This window comes from Python bivittatus, unplaced genomic scaffold (assembly GCF_059951505.1).
Source record: "Python bivittatus isolate LINGU-HERP-01145 unplaced genomic scaffold, Pbiv_v1 ctg000480_np1212, whole genome shotgun sequence".
Classification (NCBI taxonomy): domain Eukaryota; kingdom Metazoa; phylum Chordata; class Lepidosauria; order Squamata; family Pythonidae; genus Python; species Python bivittatus.
Window position 1 is genome coordinate 42,817,241 of NW_028277075.1, and position 15,851 is coordinate 42,833,091.

The following is a 15,851-nucleotide window of genomic DNA, read 5'->3' on the forward strand; positions in this document are numbered from 1 at the left end:
TACTTTACTGCTTCATTACTTCCAATTATCTCTGAGCCCCAGTGACTGCTGTTCATTCAAAGAATGGATAATTCCTGTTCAGTGTAGTTAAACAGAACAGTGTTAGAAATAGATCGGCAACAACTAAGTAAACAAAATGGGCTAACACATTTTGATACATGCTAGATCCCACTATGTTTTGCAGACTTCTACTGTTCTTAAGGAAATTAGCTATTGGAAGATAATTATCATCATTAAGCTGCCTGATACAGACTTGAGAGAATATAAACTCCAACTAATAGGAGAAATTAAATAATAAACCTGTCATGTTTTATTAGTAAGACAATGTTAGTTGCTAAATGGTACAAAGACTTTCTAGTGATGTGAGTTTCTTCATCGAAGAGAACAAATGCAACTGCCTGAAGAGCTGCATTTTTGAAAGAACAAGAATGGTTAGACTGCTATCTGGGAAAGCAAGCAAAAAGTGATGCAGCTAAATACTTCTGATTTCTCTGTAGATTGACAATAACTAAATGTTTACCTTGCTTACAGAACAATGTTGTAAAACTAAAATGTTTGCTTCTTTAGCCATACCATAAATATACAGTAAAATCTATATTTAGTTTGAATCATTCATTTATAGATTGGATAGCTTTGTCCAGACTTTCTACCACAAAATACTATTTTTCTCAATGAAAGTAAAATTAATTCTCAACAAATATAGCTGACTGCATTTCCCCCCAACCTGTTGCTTTCCTGATGTACTGTGACTTGAATTTCCAGAGTTCTCGGCCATTGACTAATTCATCCCAATAGCTCCAGGCAGGGGAAGGCTGGCTGAATAGATGAAAGCTGCCATTTACGGTAGGAGATGTTTTGGATATAGTCCAGTTTGTTTTAAATTCCAGTTGAATGTGATGCAATATCATCCACATTAAAGTTAGCAGTACTTCATATACGTTCTCTATATAATAATTTATAAAGTTAAAATTTCAATAATTACATGGTAGAAATTTGAAATAACAAACTTTGGGACATTATTCTTTTTTAAAAGTTCTTGTATATAGTAATAAGGCTGTACAGAAATCAGAAGGAAACATTTTCTTGAACTAGCACTTCATTGCCAATGCTCTATTTATGATTAATTTATTAAACACATACATCTGTTTATTTTGTTACTGTATTTATACTTAAATTTATATTTATGTATTCCAATTTTGTCTTTTTAAACACTGGATAAAACGTAGTGGATTTTTGTAATCTTAAAATGGTGAAAAAACAAATCTTTAAAAATTGTGTGTAAAATTGGTAGTTGTAGTATGTAACATTTTAATAGAAATAAAATATAATAAAACATTTGTCCCCCGACTTCCTTTAGCTGATAGCACATGATTTAACCTTTTAAAAACATTTAGCCCAGTAAAAGTTGAATTTCGTGATCTGAATATATTTTGCAATTTTGTATTTATTTTGATTCATGCATTTATGAGTCAGGTCTGAAGAACTATCCAGCACACTGAAATTTTGTCTGTAAATACCATGATTGTACTCTGCCTCTCCTCTCTCCAGTGTCTCAGATGTTTCTGTTTTCTGGATAGTTTTAAGACAGTTGTTGCAACCTTCAATACCAGATACTTGCCAGTTTACAATAATTGAGATTTTTAGAATTTGAAAGTCTTTCTGTAGCAATATTCTTACCATAGTAACTAGATTTCTTTGTAGGCAGGTTTGTGTGGAAGATAGCAACTGTAGATTAACACAGCATTAGATGAGGCTAGCCCTTCTAACCCACTTTTGTATGACTTCACACTTCAAAGGAAGCCTGGAATATCCATAATGGATTAGTCAGTCACTGATGCAATTGAGTAACATGTGGGAAACTTCTTAAAAATTCTGTTCTAGAAGGAAGGTTTTCCTGTCTTTCAGCAATGCTGATGTAGTACTCAACTTCCTTTGATGTACTCAGTAAATACTACAAGATAAGATAACGTAGAAGGAATTGTTTGTTTCTGCACCCTACCCCCATAAACACAAATGTGTTCCAAGTCCTAGGTTATTTCTTCCCCTTAAGCAAGGAATGTATTGCCTTGAACTATAGATTAATTCTTTAAAACTGCCATTTTATAAATTTTATGTTAAGAGAAAACTGAATAAAATTCAGTTGCCTTGCAAAAGAATGCAATTTTTTCCTTTTGCACTGCAGATATGATTGCAGGACACAGAGTAGCCTAACTACCAAAATAAGTATTACGCTTGCTTGGCCCTATAGAAATGAATCAGATTTGTAGTTTAAGATAATTTTTAGTGGACAGTTTAAAAGTGAAACCTGCAATATAATGCTGCATATATGCTCCTAATAAGATAAACTAAGGATGCTATCCATCCATCCATCCATCCATCCATCCATCCATCCATCCATCCATCCATCCATCCATCCATGCCCTACCTAGCATTTTAGTTTTTCTAATAATGTTTGCCCTAACTTTCTATGTAGCTCCCAAGCAATGGAGTATATTTTCTTTGGCTTACTACTTAGTGGAGTCCTTGGTGTTCTCTGAGCAGCTACATATATTTCCTTTCTGCTTAGTCTCCATTTTTGTCACCAGTATCAAACGAGTTAAGACCTCCCTCTTCAGCTAGACCTTTTAAGTCTATTCATGCTTATTTTAATTATTGGTGCATTTTAAAATTAGCTTCATGCTTCATATTATTTTGTTTTGTTTCTGTCTGGCAGCAACAATGGAAGAAAGGGTACAAACTGAAACAATTACAACATGGGATAGCTACCAAGCACCTCTCCTCCCCCCCCTTTTTTTGGTAGGTTGTATGCTTTTCATTTATGTATTTATGAAATTTATGAAACAGTTCAAACACTTTAAACTGCTCTAAGCAGTGTGCAAGAACACAGCAACATAACCAGTGCAAAACAATAAACAACATACAAAAAACCCAATACACAATACTGTTATAATAATCTTATTAGGACTGTTTTATATCGTATTCTAACGAATTTTATCTCTGCTGTAAACTGCCCAGAATTGTTTCAACAAGATGGGTGATGACAAATTTGATAAATAAATTAAAATAAATAAATAAAAAATCTTGTATTTGGGACTAACAGCTCTAGAACAAGCAGTTTCTGAGCCACATTTTGACAACTTTCAGGAAGATTGTGAAAATGGGGGCACCCTTGTTTCAGATAACAAGTCATTCCAGAACAGCTCCCACAAAGAATGCCTGCTTTTGGCCCCCTCCCATCTTACCTCTTAGTAGGTGGGGATCCTTAACAGGCATTCTGTTTACTCATAATGGGTGGGTTAAGCAATCTTGTAGATACCAAATCCCTGAGCCATAAAGGGCTTTATAGGTGATAACCAGCGCCTTGAATTGCATTCAGAAAGCCATTGGTAGCCAATGCAACTCCTACAGGAATGGTGTTACATGATGATAATAAAATTGTCCAGTAAGCACCAGGGCCATGGTATTTTATCTCAGCTGGAGCTTCTGGGTGGTCTTCAAGAGCAGCCTTATGTAAAGCAAATTACAGTAATCCAGACATGAACAATCATCATCAGTACCTCTTCTATGTAAGGAAGGCCACAAATTGTGTACTAGCTGGAGCTGGGCAAAGATCCTCCTGAGTCTTCTTTTTCTGAGAGAGCTGTGATTTCAGGAGGGCCCATTCTCCATAGGGAAGTGCAACCCCCTGAAGAACCAACATTGGTGCAACTCCAGAATCAACAGGCTTTTGAATAAATAGCTACTCTGTCTTGCTTGGGTTGAGTCTGAGTCTTTTTTTGCCTATCCAGACCCTAAAAGTCTCTAGACCTTGGGTCACTGTATTCCCTATTCAACCTAGGGTGGAGATATACAACTGGGTACTATCAGTTTATTAATGATACCTTACCCTGAAGTGGCAGATTACCTCCCCTAGTGACTTCATGTAAATGTTAAACAAGATGCTATAACTGAGTTCCCTGGTATTATTTTTCTTTGCTTCTAAGAATTTTGCTTCAATTCTGTTGACAGTCATCACCTGACTTTACTACTAGAATGAATGTTAAGTGCTTAAAGCACACTTCTTAAGCATGTTTGTTCAACAGAAAGTTCAGTGTGTGGTTTAACTTCAGGTAAGTAAACTAAAGTCCAGGCTTAATATACAAACCCTAAAAGGAGGGGCAGGCAATGCTGTTGCAGCTAATATTCAGCCTCCAAGGGCATTGTGATTACTTGATGAAATCCACGGTGCAGGTAAGAATAATTTTTCAGCTCATTTTCTCATATTTTTGGGGTAGCATTAAGGCTTTGCTAGGGCTTTTCAAATGAAAATTGTGTCACCAAGTCTTTTTCTTTTGTGTTGAGTCTGGGGGGCTCCACTGGTGGCCAAAAAAAAAAAAAGTTCCTGGGACACTTGCATATGAACTATAGACTGCAGGTTGCCTACCTCTATTTTAAATTTATTTATTTATTTATTTATTTATTTATTTATTTATTTATTTTATTAATAAAATTTATATGGTCGCCCATCTCACAAAAAGTGACTCTGGGTGGCGTACACCAAGCCAATAAAACAATAAATATATAAAACAAACGTTGCCTAAAACATTATATAATAATTATTAAAAAACATTAAAAGAACCAAAACAGAAAAAGAATAGAAAATAAAATTTAAAATTTAAATTGTACAGTACACCCTTTGTTATTTCAAGTTGCTCTTTATTTTTGAATATACATAGGTTAAGCAGTCCCTATAACCAAACAAACGTACAAAGCTATTACAACATACATTGATTAAAAGTTTTGAACCCTTTTGAATTTTCAGTATTTCTGCATATGACCTAAAACATGATCTGTTCTCCACACAAATGTTAAAACATCAGAACTGTGCATCAAAAATGATCAAGCATACATGTTGCTTCTACTGATAAGCATGGTTCCCCCTCCTCCACAAAAAAAAAATCAGAACTGACAACTTTGAAATAAAATGTTTATATTTTGTCTATTTTTTAACTTTAATGTAGTTTATAAATTCAGATATAAAAATATTAACTAAACTTTTTCCAATTTGAGTACCAAACAGTGTATCTTGTACTTTTCAATATAAGCTTTCATGAGCTGCAGTACACTCCACACATTGGATGAAATTTGCTGTAGCTCACAAAAGTTTATGCCTTTTAATAATATTTGTTAGTCTGAAAATGTGCTAGCAGACTTTCTGATTTTTGGCTACTATAGACTACCACAGCTTTCATTCTACAATGCTTTCAATATAAGTGTTTGTATTCAGGGAGCAAAAGCAATACAGTAGCACACACCTTATTTAGCTTTCCAGGTGAAAGTTACACATTCTTTCAGTTTTCCTATAAACAATTATAAATAGCTGAAGTTGGTGTTTACAGAAGGAAGGCCTGACTGATAACTTCAGAAAGATTATTCTTTCTTGTTTCAACAAATGAGATTATGTGTGTGTCTGACCACAGCACTTCAGTGGCCATGTCTGGGACATTTAGCACTTGATAAACAACTGAAATAGCCATGGAGAATTTTTCCAAAAAAAAAAAAAAAAAAAGCCTGAATCCAGGATGATGTAATAATGAGGGGTTGGATTCAGACTGACTCAGGTTCAAGTCCCAGTTTAAGCATGGAATTCATTAGGTGATCTGAGGAAAATCATATGTCTTCCCTTAGCCTAACTGATAGGTTTGTTGTGTCATTCGACCATGGATGTATTAATTGTTATTTGTAAGCCAATGGAAGTCTTTGGGGAACAAGTACTGTATCCACCTCAGAGTCTTTTGTGAGATTGAAGACTTCTGGGAGCTGGAGGATTGTAAAAATGGCCATGGCACAGATCCAGCTGTCCCTGTTTATTTGGCTTACATCCCGCATTTTGTTCAAGGGCTCTTGATGGTGTACATAGCTTTCCCTCCTGCCATCTCCCTCACAACAACAACTATAGGGGTTGCAGTGGGGAAAATGACAGGAGATAGCAAATAATGAGTTTACTGCCTGGGAGTCTGACTGACTGGGTTGTGTTTGGAAATAGTTGCTGTTTTCCGAGCATGGGCAGTAGAAACCATTTGCTTCCCTCTGAAGCAAACCTGAGAGTTCCAAAAAACTAGAATATTGATTGGAAATAGGAAAAATCCCCCCCTTTGGAAAAAAAAATAAAAAATACAATCTGAGGTGCCAATGCTAGTTCCATTTTAATCCAGACAGAGAAAGCCTAAGAGCAGCTTCAGAAAGTCAAAGTGATGGTGGTGGTGGTGATGATAGCAGTAAAAACATTCCAGCCAAGCTACAATGATAATGTTTCTAAGCTCTCTGGAGAAGGCTTTGATGCTGGGAAAGGTGGAAGAAAAGAGAAGAGGATGACCAGCAGCAAGGTGGACCGATTCAGTTGCAGCAGACATGGCCGCACCATTGGAAGACCTCGACGGCCAGTTTGGGGCACAGATCATGATGAAGAAAAGCTATGTGACTTGACGGCGCATGATCAAGCAATCACTTTATTGTTTATTGTAATCTTAAATTTTTGTAAGTTGCACGTAATCCCGTAGAAAGAAAGGAAAAGAAAATCAACTGGTCTATCTATCTGAACTACTCTACAACAATAAATCTGCCCAAGCAGTAAAGAATGATAATATGGAGAAGTCATGAAAGAAACATTTTCTGCTATTAAACCAATGTAGTACATCACCGTTCCTTAGATTTGGGCACCGTGAGAACAATTTAAAGGCGAAAGTGTTCACAACGGAGTCACGTATGGTAATGGCAATGCTGTATCATCCCCGCCAAGCGGAATTCGAAAAATGCACTCAGCAACAAATCTTGCGCCACAAGAAGCGCCGCTCGGGCAAGCACTCGAGAGAGCCCGCGAGACACACGCTCCGCTTTCCCAAAGGAAACAGATGCGCGCTCCCGCGGCCCTCGCGAGCCCAGGCCGCTTGTTCTCTGAAAGAGACTAGCTCCCTCTAGCTACTAACCTGGGAAGCAACGGAGGCGCGCCGAGAGACCAGTCCAACCCCCGAAAGCGGAATGTCTCAGCGCCTGCGGCTGTGACGTCAAGCCGGCGCCCTTTCGAGCGTACGCAACGAGGCCGCGTTCTTCTGGTCCCTTCGACTTGCCGTCAGTCGAGGGGACGAGCGCCGCAGTCGCTGGGTAGTCGGCGGAGTCATGGCAGCCGTTGAAGGGGAACCGGACGCCTTCGATGCTATTGTCATGGCAGAAACGAGGTAGGTGTTGGCGCCGCCGCTTCCCGACGAGGAGTTTTCCCCCTTTCGCTTTGGCATCGAGCGAAATGGGAAAGGCGTGCCTCCAGCCTTGAGGAGGGCCAAACGGGGCCCTGTAGCTGCATTCTTCCTTCAACTCTTTCCTCGGCTTTAGCGTATCTCCCGCGGGAGAAATTCGTCGCTGAGGCTACGCGGGATGAAGGCTTTTCCAACGAAGTAGCTGCCCCGGCACTATTCGGTTTGGTGAATGGTCACTCTTTCCCTTGGACCTCTCGCTTTAAAACGTCCGCTGCTCCCAAAGGTTGCTAAATTCCAGGTTTGCGGCAGGGCTAACCGGCAAGGCCGTAGACTCTCCATTCTCAGTAGACAACACAGACCAACCTGATGTTGTGTAAAAGTTTTGGACCAACTCTCAGAGTCCCCAGCTAGCATGACTGGGCAAGAGAAGACTTGTGCAGTGCAGAACCTTAGTCTTTGCTGCAACTATCTTGGGTCTCTGGAATCTCTAGGCAGAATGTTCTGTTTCTGCCCTGACAATCTGTGGTTTAGACTGTCTTATCTTGTTCTCCTTCTTAAAAAGTGACTGGATTTACCTCTGCATGTCAGAAGTTCCGGTTTCTTTCTCTTCACTTGGTCCTGGCAGAAATGCAATGATAGGGAAAAGTTTTATATGCTGAATTTCTTCATACTGAATATAAGATTCCAGAGAAAAAAGAAGGCTTAGGTGAGAATTTGGCTTAGCAATTCAAACTCCTATTCAGGAAGGAAACCATGTTGTAGGTGGTCTAGGAAATTGGTACCCTTCCTGCGTTCCTCAAGCTGTAAAATGAGTTGGCTTCCAAGGATAGTGCTGTGTGGTGTAACTGATGATTTCTCATAGCTTTTCTCAAGGTTTGCATATCCCCATTACCCCTCTCCTTAGCCATGCTGATCAGTTAGGGTAGAAGTCAAGGTTCAGCGGTGGAGGAGACTTAATATTTTATTCCCTGTGCAGTAATCACTTTATTCCCCAGGGCTCATAATAATAACAGCTTGTTTTGATGCATCCTTATATTAATGTGTTTTGTTTTAAAGGAGATAAAACTGTGCTTTGATAATATCAGATATACTGTATTTCCTAAACATTGTTTTGCAGCTTTAACATTTTTTGTTTCTAAGGCAAATAGTTTTAACAGCTTGCCCAGTTTTTTTTGAAGTTAGGCATAAAATAGTGTGAAGTAACAGAATTATTACAAAGGTATATTAGGATACAGTACAGATTCAGTAACATTGTGAGTGTTGTGCTAATCTGTTAAGTTTTGTTGGATGGCAAAAGCCATAATTATGTTACATATTTAGAAAAAGGAAAATAAATGTTCATCAAGATGATGATGCTGGCCCACATCAACCCTTCAATTTGTTACCATTGTAGCTTAACAAATTTAGATTGAATCTGATTACATTTCATTCTGTTACAGAGACCAATCAAATTCTTGCTGAGGTTTTCATACAACAGCTGCATTAGAAATATAGTGCCATAGAACTTCAGTCACAATGTTGCTATACATTTTTTAGAGTATGGAAAATTATTAAAGTGATCCTGTTTTACTGCGGATTACAAATGGAATGAGAAATATTTTACATTAATGAAATTCAGTTCTTGTACAATTTGTTGAAAGAACAACCTCAAGAGAAGCCCCTAAAACATTGTTTGCTACTGTAATCTATGAAAGTCCAATTTTAAATTATTATGAATATATGTAATTACACTTTTAGTAGAACACAATATAATCAAGAGTGCAATTCTAAGCATGTCAATCAGAAGTGAGCCTTATAGAATTCAATGAGACCTACTTCCAAGCAAGTTTGTATGCCATACTTCATATGGGATTACAGTCTAAATGAACTTATGTTAAACCAATGTTTTGTATAACTATTGCTTAAATTCTTTTGAAATTGATTGGAATGTACTGGATTATTTGAAAGAAACATGCATAACAACTAAATGCAAGGATACATTTATTGCTGCTTCAGGCTTGTATGACTTGCTGTTCCAAAATCTTTCCACAGATTTCATGGTGAAGGCTATCAGGATGGTTATGCTGAAGGCGTCCATGCTGGTGTTATGGAAGGAAGGCAATACGGAGTGCAACAGGGTGCCAGCATTGGCTCAGAAGTATGTTTTAAAACTAAAATCAGTATTTTGATTAAAAGAAGTAGTTTTCTCTTCAATGCATACAGGCTGAAGTGTACATTAATCCCTAAAGTGAAGTTTCTCTAGCTCTGAAACTATACTTTAAACATATAAAAATAATGTTAGTGGTTTAAAAACAAAATAAAATAATCACTTCTCAAATTTATAGGTAGGGACATACCTTGGTTTTGCAGTGATGTGGCAACAGTTGCTTCGGAAAACATCGGGTGAAAAATACAGGTAAATTTGTGGGGTGCGGGGGGACCATTGTTACCCTGTAAGTTGGATCAAAATTCTGCATCCTGAATATGGAACAACTTCTTGTTAAGAAAGTTATTTGATCCAGTGGGGAAATCTCATGGGATGCTGAGTTGGGAGAGAGATTTTTGTCAGTTCTCCTGCTCTGCTGGAAATTTGCTCTGGAGGATTGAGTAGTTACTGCCATTGTAAAATATGTAGAACTGGTGGCAGCAGAGAAAAGAGAAGATCAGTAACTCCCCCACTATTTTCCTTTCTTTCTGTCAGTGGCAGCATTCTCAACAGATCTCTGTTTAATACCTTATTGCTGATAGAAGGACATTCTGTATTCAAATCTTTTCCTCATTTCTCATGGATCTAGCTAATTTCCAAAAAAAGAACTGCTTTTCCATTGAGTAAAAAAACAAAGCAGTCTAGAATGGTGACAGCCTGAAATGTAATTAAAGTATCTGGTGGAATTAGGTTATGTGTGTGTGATGATGGAATTACATTAATTGAAATAGTGTTGAAATATCATATCAGCAACTATACCACCACGATAATCATTGGGTATCACTTTGATGGTGTTCCAGCAATCGTTATGCATATATCAGAAACATATCTTTTAGTTTCCAGATATTTTAAAGTGCAGCAACCTGGTACTCTTGTGGTGTTTGCTGGAATTGACATTGTTATCAGTCTTGCTGGATTTAGCTGCTTAAAGTTAATCGGCTGCTCTTGCCTTTTCATTTTGATCTAGCTGAATAATTAATTAATATAATAATAATAATAATAATAATAATATAATTTATATACTACCGAACTCCCAGCAACTTTGGGTGGTTTACAATTGTTAAAACATTTAAAAGGCAGAGAACAATACAAAAGGAACAACAGTGGCAAAGAAAATAAACCCAGAAGGGAACCCGAAGGAAGAAAGGGGCATCAATCATTTTCTCCAAAGGCCTGAGCAAAGAGCCAGGTCTTTAAGGCCTTTCAAAATACTGGTAGGATGGGAGCCGTTCAAATTTTGGGGGAAACCTCATTCCAGAGGGCATGCGCTTTACAGAGAAGCTGTGCTTCCAGGGTCCCAATAGGTGGCATTGTTTAATTGATGCAAACTGGAGCATGTCAAACCTGCCAGGTCAAACCGGTCAGGCAAATACTGTGGGAGGCAGGCAGTCAGTCAAGTAACCACGTCCTATGCCATGTAGGACTTTATAGGTAGCGACCAGCACTTTGAATCACATCCAGAAGCAAACTGGCAACCAGTGCAGCTTGTGAAGCAGAGGTGTTACATGGGCATACCAAGGCCTGCTCATCACTGCCTGGGCCGCTGCATTCTGGACTAGCTGAAGCTTCTGGGTAGTTCTCAAGGGCAGCCCCACACAGAGCATGTTGCAGTAGTCAAGCTGTGAGGTGACCAGGACATGAATGAGTGACTGAAGGGCCCCCGATCTAGGAAAGGGTGCAGCTGACGCAACAGATGAAGCTGGGCAAAAGCCTTCCTGGCCACAGCTGCCACCTGCTCACTGAGCAGAGTTCTGAGTCCAGGAGGACTCCCAAATTGCGCACCATCCTTGAATGGGGAAGTGCAACTCCATCGAAGGTCAAAGTTGGAATATCGCCAGATCTGGGTGGAGTAAACATCCACTGCCTCCAGGCACTGGGACACAACCTCAGTAGCCTCACTTGGCTTGCCCAGAGTCGAAATATATAATTGGGTATCATCATACCCAATTATATATTTCGACTCTGGGCAAGCCAAGTGAGGCTACTGAGGTTGTGTCCCAGTGCGGTATCATCAGTATGCTGATGATACCAAACCTCAAACCGGCAGAATGACCTCACCCAGCAATTTCATGTAGATGTTGAAAAGGAGGAGAGAGAGAATAGAATCCTGTGGCAGGTGAGGGGCCTAGGAGATGATCTCTCCCCACCAAGCAACACCAACTGGATCCAGCCCTGGAGAAAGGAAGAAAATCACCGTAAAACCATACCTCCAATCCCCAAGCCACAGAGCCAGCTCAGAAGAATACCATGGTCGATGATATTTCAAGCTGTTAAGAGATCAAGGAGCACAAGGATGGATGAACCACCACCATCCTGGTTCCACACAGATCATCAACAAGCATGGCCAAAATTGTCTCATTACTGAATTCTAGCCTGAAACCTGACTGAAATGGGTCTAGATAATCCGTTTCCTCCAGGGTTCTCTTCAGCTGCAGACTGACCCCTTCTCAACAACCTTCCCCAAGAAGGGAAGGTTGGAGACTGGTCGATAGTTATCGAAAACCATTGGATGGATTTGGAGAAGTACTGAAATGAGAGATTTGATACAGTGTTGATAGAGAACAGGTGTTCTGAGTTATCACTGTAGAGTGGTGTGGTAACATCTCCTGCTGCTCTATTAATGGGTGTAAAGAAGGAAGCTGAGTTGGAATTGATCCATAGTTCTAAATGGCCTGAGTGTCTTTATCCCAAGTTATATAATTTGTCTTTAGAGACACCATTAATTCTAAGTACTGCAGTAACAGATCATGTGGAATGATTTCCTATATTCTAATGTCAGCATGTTATTTGAGCCACTATTACAGTGATGACTACCTTTGTTAGTAATAGTGAACAATAGTCTTGGTTTTCTGAGTTGCCCATCTTGTCAGTGTGATGTTAGAATGAACAGGAATAGTAAAATACATTAAAACATAGGCCTGTATGTAGATGGACCTTGAAAATACAGTGTGTGACATAATTATTAAATCAATTTTGTTTCAGTAAAAAAATAAAAGTCCTGGAGCAGTTAATAGAGATGATTCAGAACTTTCCTTTGGAAGATCCAGTCTATGACAAACTTCAAGATGACTTGGAGAAAATTAGGGGACGGTTTAAACAAGTATGTGCCTAATTTCATTGTTGGAATACAAACACTATTCATCATTTGGTGTTCAAATAGAATAACAATATCATTGTAATGGAACATAACTAAGGAACAGAGGAGGGTGATATTTAATCTTAATTAAAACATTAATGTTTCCAAATTTCTTTTTTTCTTTTTAGGTTTGCTCATTACTGCATATTCCATCTGATTTAAGACTTGGTTCTGAGAGAATTTCATTTTCGTTTTGAAAGCAACATGAAAAGAAAATGTCTGTTGGATATAAAAAAGTGGTTAAATCTCACACAGAGGTGAACATCTTTTCTCCCCACTGAGCAGATAACTAACCTTTTACAAGGATAAAGCTAATAATTTCATTTTATGCTACTTGAATTGTATCATTGGTTCAGTTTGTACATTCAGGCTCAACTCAGTGACTTCATGCTGTTGGTTAATGCACTTTTTCAGAAATTAATGTTACACATTATTTATTAGAGAAGATAACTGGGCTACAGAACATCAGTTCAATAGTCTATTGCCACCATTTATATTGAAAAGGTGACTAAAGTGTTTTAAAGGATTTTTCAAGTAGATTTTGTAAACACTGAAGAGTGCCTTCCTAAAACTGACATTCTGTTGGAAGTCGATAAAATACATAATTTCACTATATTAGTGCAAAAAACCCCACAAATCTGTAAAACAGATGTTATCACTATATCTGTATTTTCACAAGTATTGGTGTCTTTATTTGTAAATTAAAACAATTAAGGTGAAATTCATTCGGCTTGGAGGCTTATGGGCATGCCCTATGTATCCTGTTTCCCTCCTATTCTTTTCCTGCCCTTTGGCATTTGAGAGAAAATAAGTGGCAAACTTAACTCTGCCAGTCCAAATGAGACTGAAGTAATGACTTGAAGTTGCACAAGGAACAACACTTTCATGTATTTATTCATTTTTAAAGCATGCTTGCCACCTCTCAGGTCCAGGTCTTCCTGAAATGGTTTACAATGCATATAGACAATATATTAGAATAATAATTACAATAAAATAAAATAATCAGTGCAGTGGTCAAAGTAGTAAGAGTTTCAATGCAGCATGTATTTACCAAGCCCTGAAAACTTAAAAACTCCTTTGCCTGGCACCAAAAACACAATAAAAGGCAGCTCAAGGAGAGCAAGGCTAAAATTTTATTTTGAAGTTCCAATGTTTTCCTCCATGCTTTGGAGTTCAGAGATATACTGAGCCCTTGTCTTCAGCATATTCACTTTTTAAATAAAAAGAGTAGGGTGTCTTTATCTTTGCCTCATTGGCTTGTGAACAACACTGTAGTAACTAAATCATGGGGATACGAGAAGGGTAGGGCACTTTCCCATTCCTTGGACTGAACTGCTGCGCCAATTGTATTTGCTGCTTTGGGCTTGGAAGGATCAGGAGAAAACTGGGTTATGTTAAAATCCTGCTAGATTCCTTTGTGCTGTACTTGCACAAGTAAGATTGTACTTAAACTGTTGAGATCTTAGAAACCAGCTGGTTAGGGCCACCTAGTGGGAAAAATAATTATATCAGCTTTAAAATTTAAAATTCCAATGTTCTGTTGAAATTCCAAACAGTTTTTTAAAAACTAAATTGGCTTTAGGAGGAAAGTTTTTGTTTTGTTTTTAAAAGATGGAATTATAATGACTGAGACAGTGTTTGCTGAAACAGCTGGATGTTCTTCATTCATGTATTCAAAGTTCTATTCTGAAGCTTTACCTGTAACTTAAGTTATATCCATAATTGTACTCTGTTAGTGTTATCTGTTGTATTGATCATAAGGTGGTCAAATTCACTGCCTGCTTTGTGTTATATATTTGTACTAAAATATTATTTTCTTCAAATTGATTGTTGTGGTATTTCAGTCTGTTATTTAAACTAGAAATCTGTGAAAGTAGCTCTGTTTTAACCCATTTATTGATACAGTTTTTACTTTGGGGAAAAAGAAAACTAATTAAAACAGTAATATGGAAGTACAAAAGAAAATAAATCCTGTGAAGAGAACTCTTAATCATACCCCTGTGTAAGAAGAGTCTGGAAAAGCAGTTTACAAATAATATGGCTGATTTGCAATCAAAATGTGTGCCTTTCAAGAGTTCTTTCTAATCCTCCAGCAGCATTTTGGATAATACAGAAGGGAGTAAAAGACAGTGCTCTGTCTGAATAGTTCTTTGTTCAAATACTGTGATAAGAAAAAGTTGTGACACCTAGAACATTTGTTCACTTTGAAGATGTCATTTTGTTTGAATATGACTTTTTCATCAGCACATTTACTAGTCAGATTACAAGACATAATCAGGTGTGTGTTTCTAAAGTTAGTGATTTAGGTTTTTACATCAAATTATTATTACTATTTAAAAAGCCCACCACCCTAAAACTGCTCCATTCAATGCAGTATCTCATTTTGGTGAAATGGAGAAAAATTAGTAACAAATCCACCTGCAAAAATTGCTTAGAAAAGGCATTGCTGATTGCTTTATATGGACTTGATTTACACAACAGAGATTAATCTCAGTTTGAAAGGTTTCTGAAACCTAAGATCCATAAATGCTTTTATGTCTACACCATTGTTCTTCATGCTACCAAATTAAATATACACCATGCCAAGTGCAGAATGTCTTTTTCCAGGCGGCAGCTTTTAAGGTAAAGATTTAATTATATCAAAGACTGTACTTTGGAGTAACACAACCCAGATCATTAACATGTATAAGAAATTACTCCCTTGTCTAAGAATTTGCACTGATGTTTGACACAGACAAAAATGACCCTTCTGCTTTGATCCCAGGTAATGTACTGCCTTTTGTTTTCCCCTCTACTATACAGATAGCTATTTTAATAATTAGGGGGAAATGTTTGAGTAGTATTTAATGAGATTTAGAATATTTGGGCTTTTTGAAACAAATGTGATGCTTTGCTTCACTTGGTATAACACATCTCATTTTGTATTGAATTTATTATGTTTCTTCTCTGCCCACTTACTGAAATCTTTTGAATAGATTATTGAAACATTTACAAACAACAGTGAAAACAATAAAATGCAATGAAAACATAAATAGTACATGAAAAATATAAAACATTTCATTGAACAGCAGGCACTAAGACTTTGAATGCAAACTATAGAAAAGCCATTCAAAAAGTAATGTTTTCATTTAGCCTATGTTCTTCTGAAGAAAGCATTCTATCAACAGGGCTCATAAGAACATGGGTAGGTAGATAAGGGAGGAGGCTTTGCTTAAGATTTTCTGGTCCCAAGCTACCAGAGGCTTTAATGTCAGCACCAGTATCTCAAAATGGACCTGGAAGTTGATTGACTGCTGGCAAA

The 15,851-nt window shown here is 37.7% G+C and overlaps 1 protein-coding gene across 1 annotated transcript; it reads left to right on the forward strand.

Moving 5' to 3' along the window:
- Window positions 1–7,077: 7,077 nt before the first annotated feature.
- Window positions 7,078–14,346, forward strand: LTO1 (LTO1 maturation factor of ABCE1). Its single transcript, XM_007425529.3, has 5 exons — window positions 7,078–7,214; window positions 9,261–9,366; window positions 9,554–9,624; window positions 12,397–12,514; window positions 12,679–14,346. The coding sequence occupies exons 1-5, from the start codon at window positions 7,156–7,158 to the stop codon at window positions 12,745–12,747; spliced, it is 423 nt and encodes a 140-aa protein (XP_007425591.1). The 5' UTR covers window positions 7,078–7,155; the 3' UTR covers window positions 12,748–14,346.
- Window positions 14,347–15,851: the final 1,505 nt, after the last annotated feature.

Coding starts and splice junctions, on each gene's coding strand:
- LTO1 (XM_007425529.3), top strand. CDS start 7,156: ATGGCAGCCGTTGAAGGGGAACCGGACGCCTTCGATGCTATTGTCATG. Junction 9,367..9,553: donor GTGCCAGCATTGGCTCAGAA/GTATGTTTTAAA, acceptor TCAAATTTATAG/GTAGGGACATACCTTGGTTT. Junction 12,515..12,678: donor TTAGGGGACGGTTTAAACAA/GTATGTGCCTAA, acceptor TTTTCTTTTTAG/GTTTGCTCATTACTGCATAT.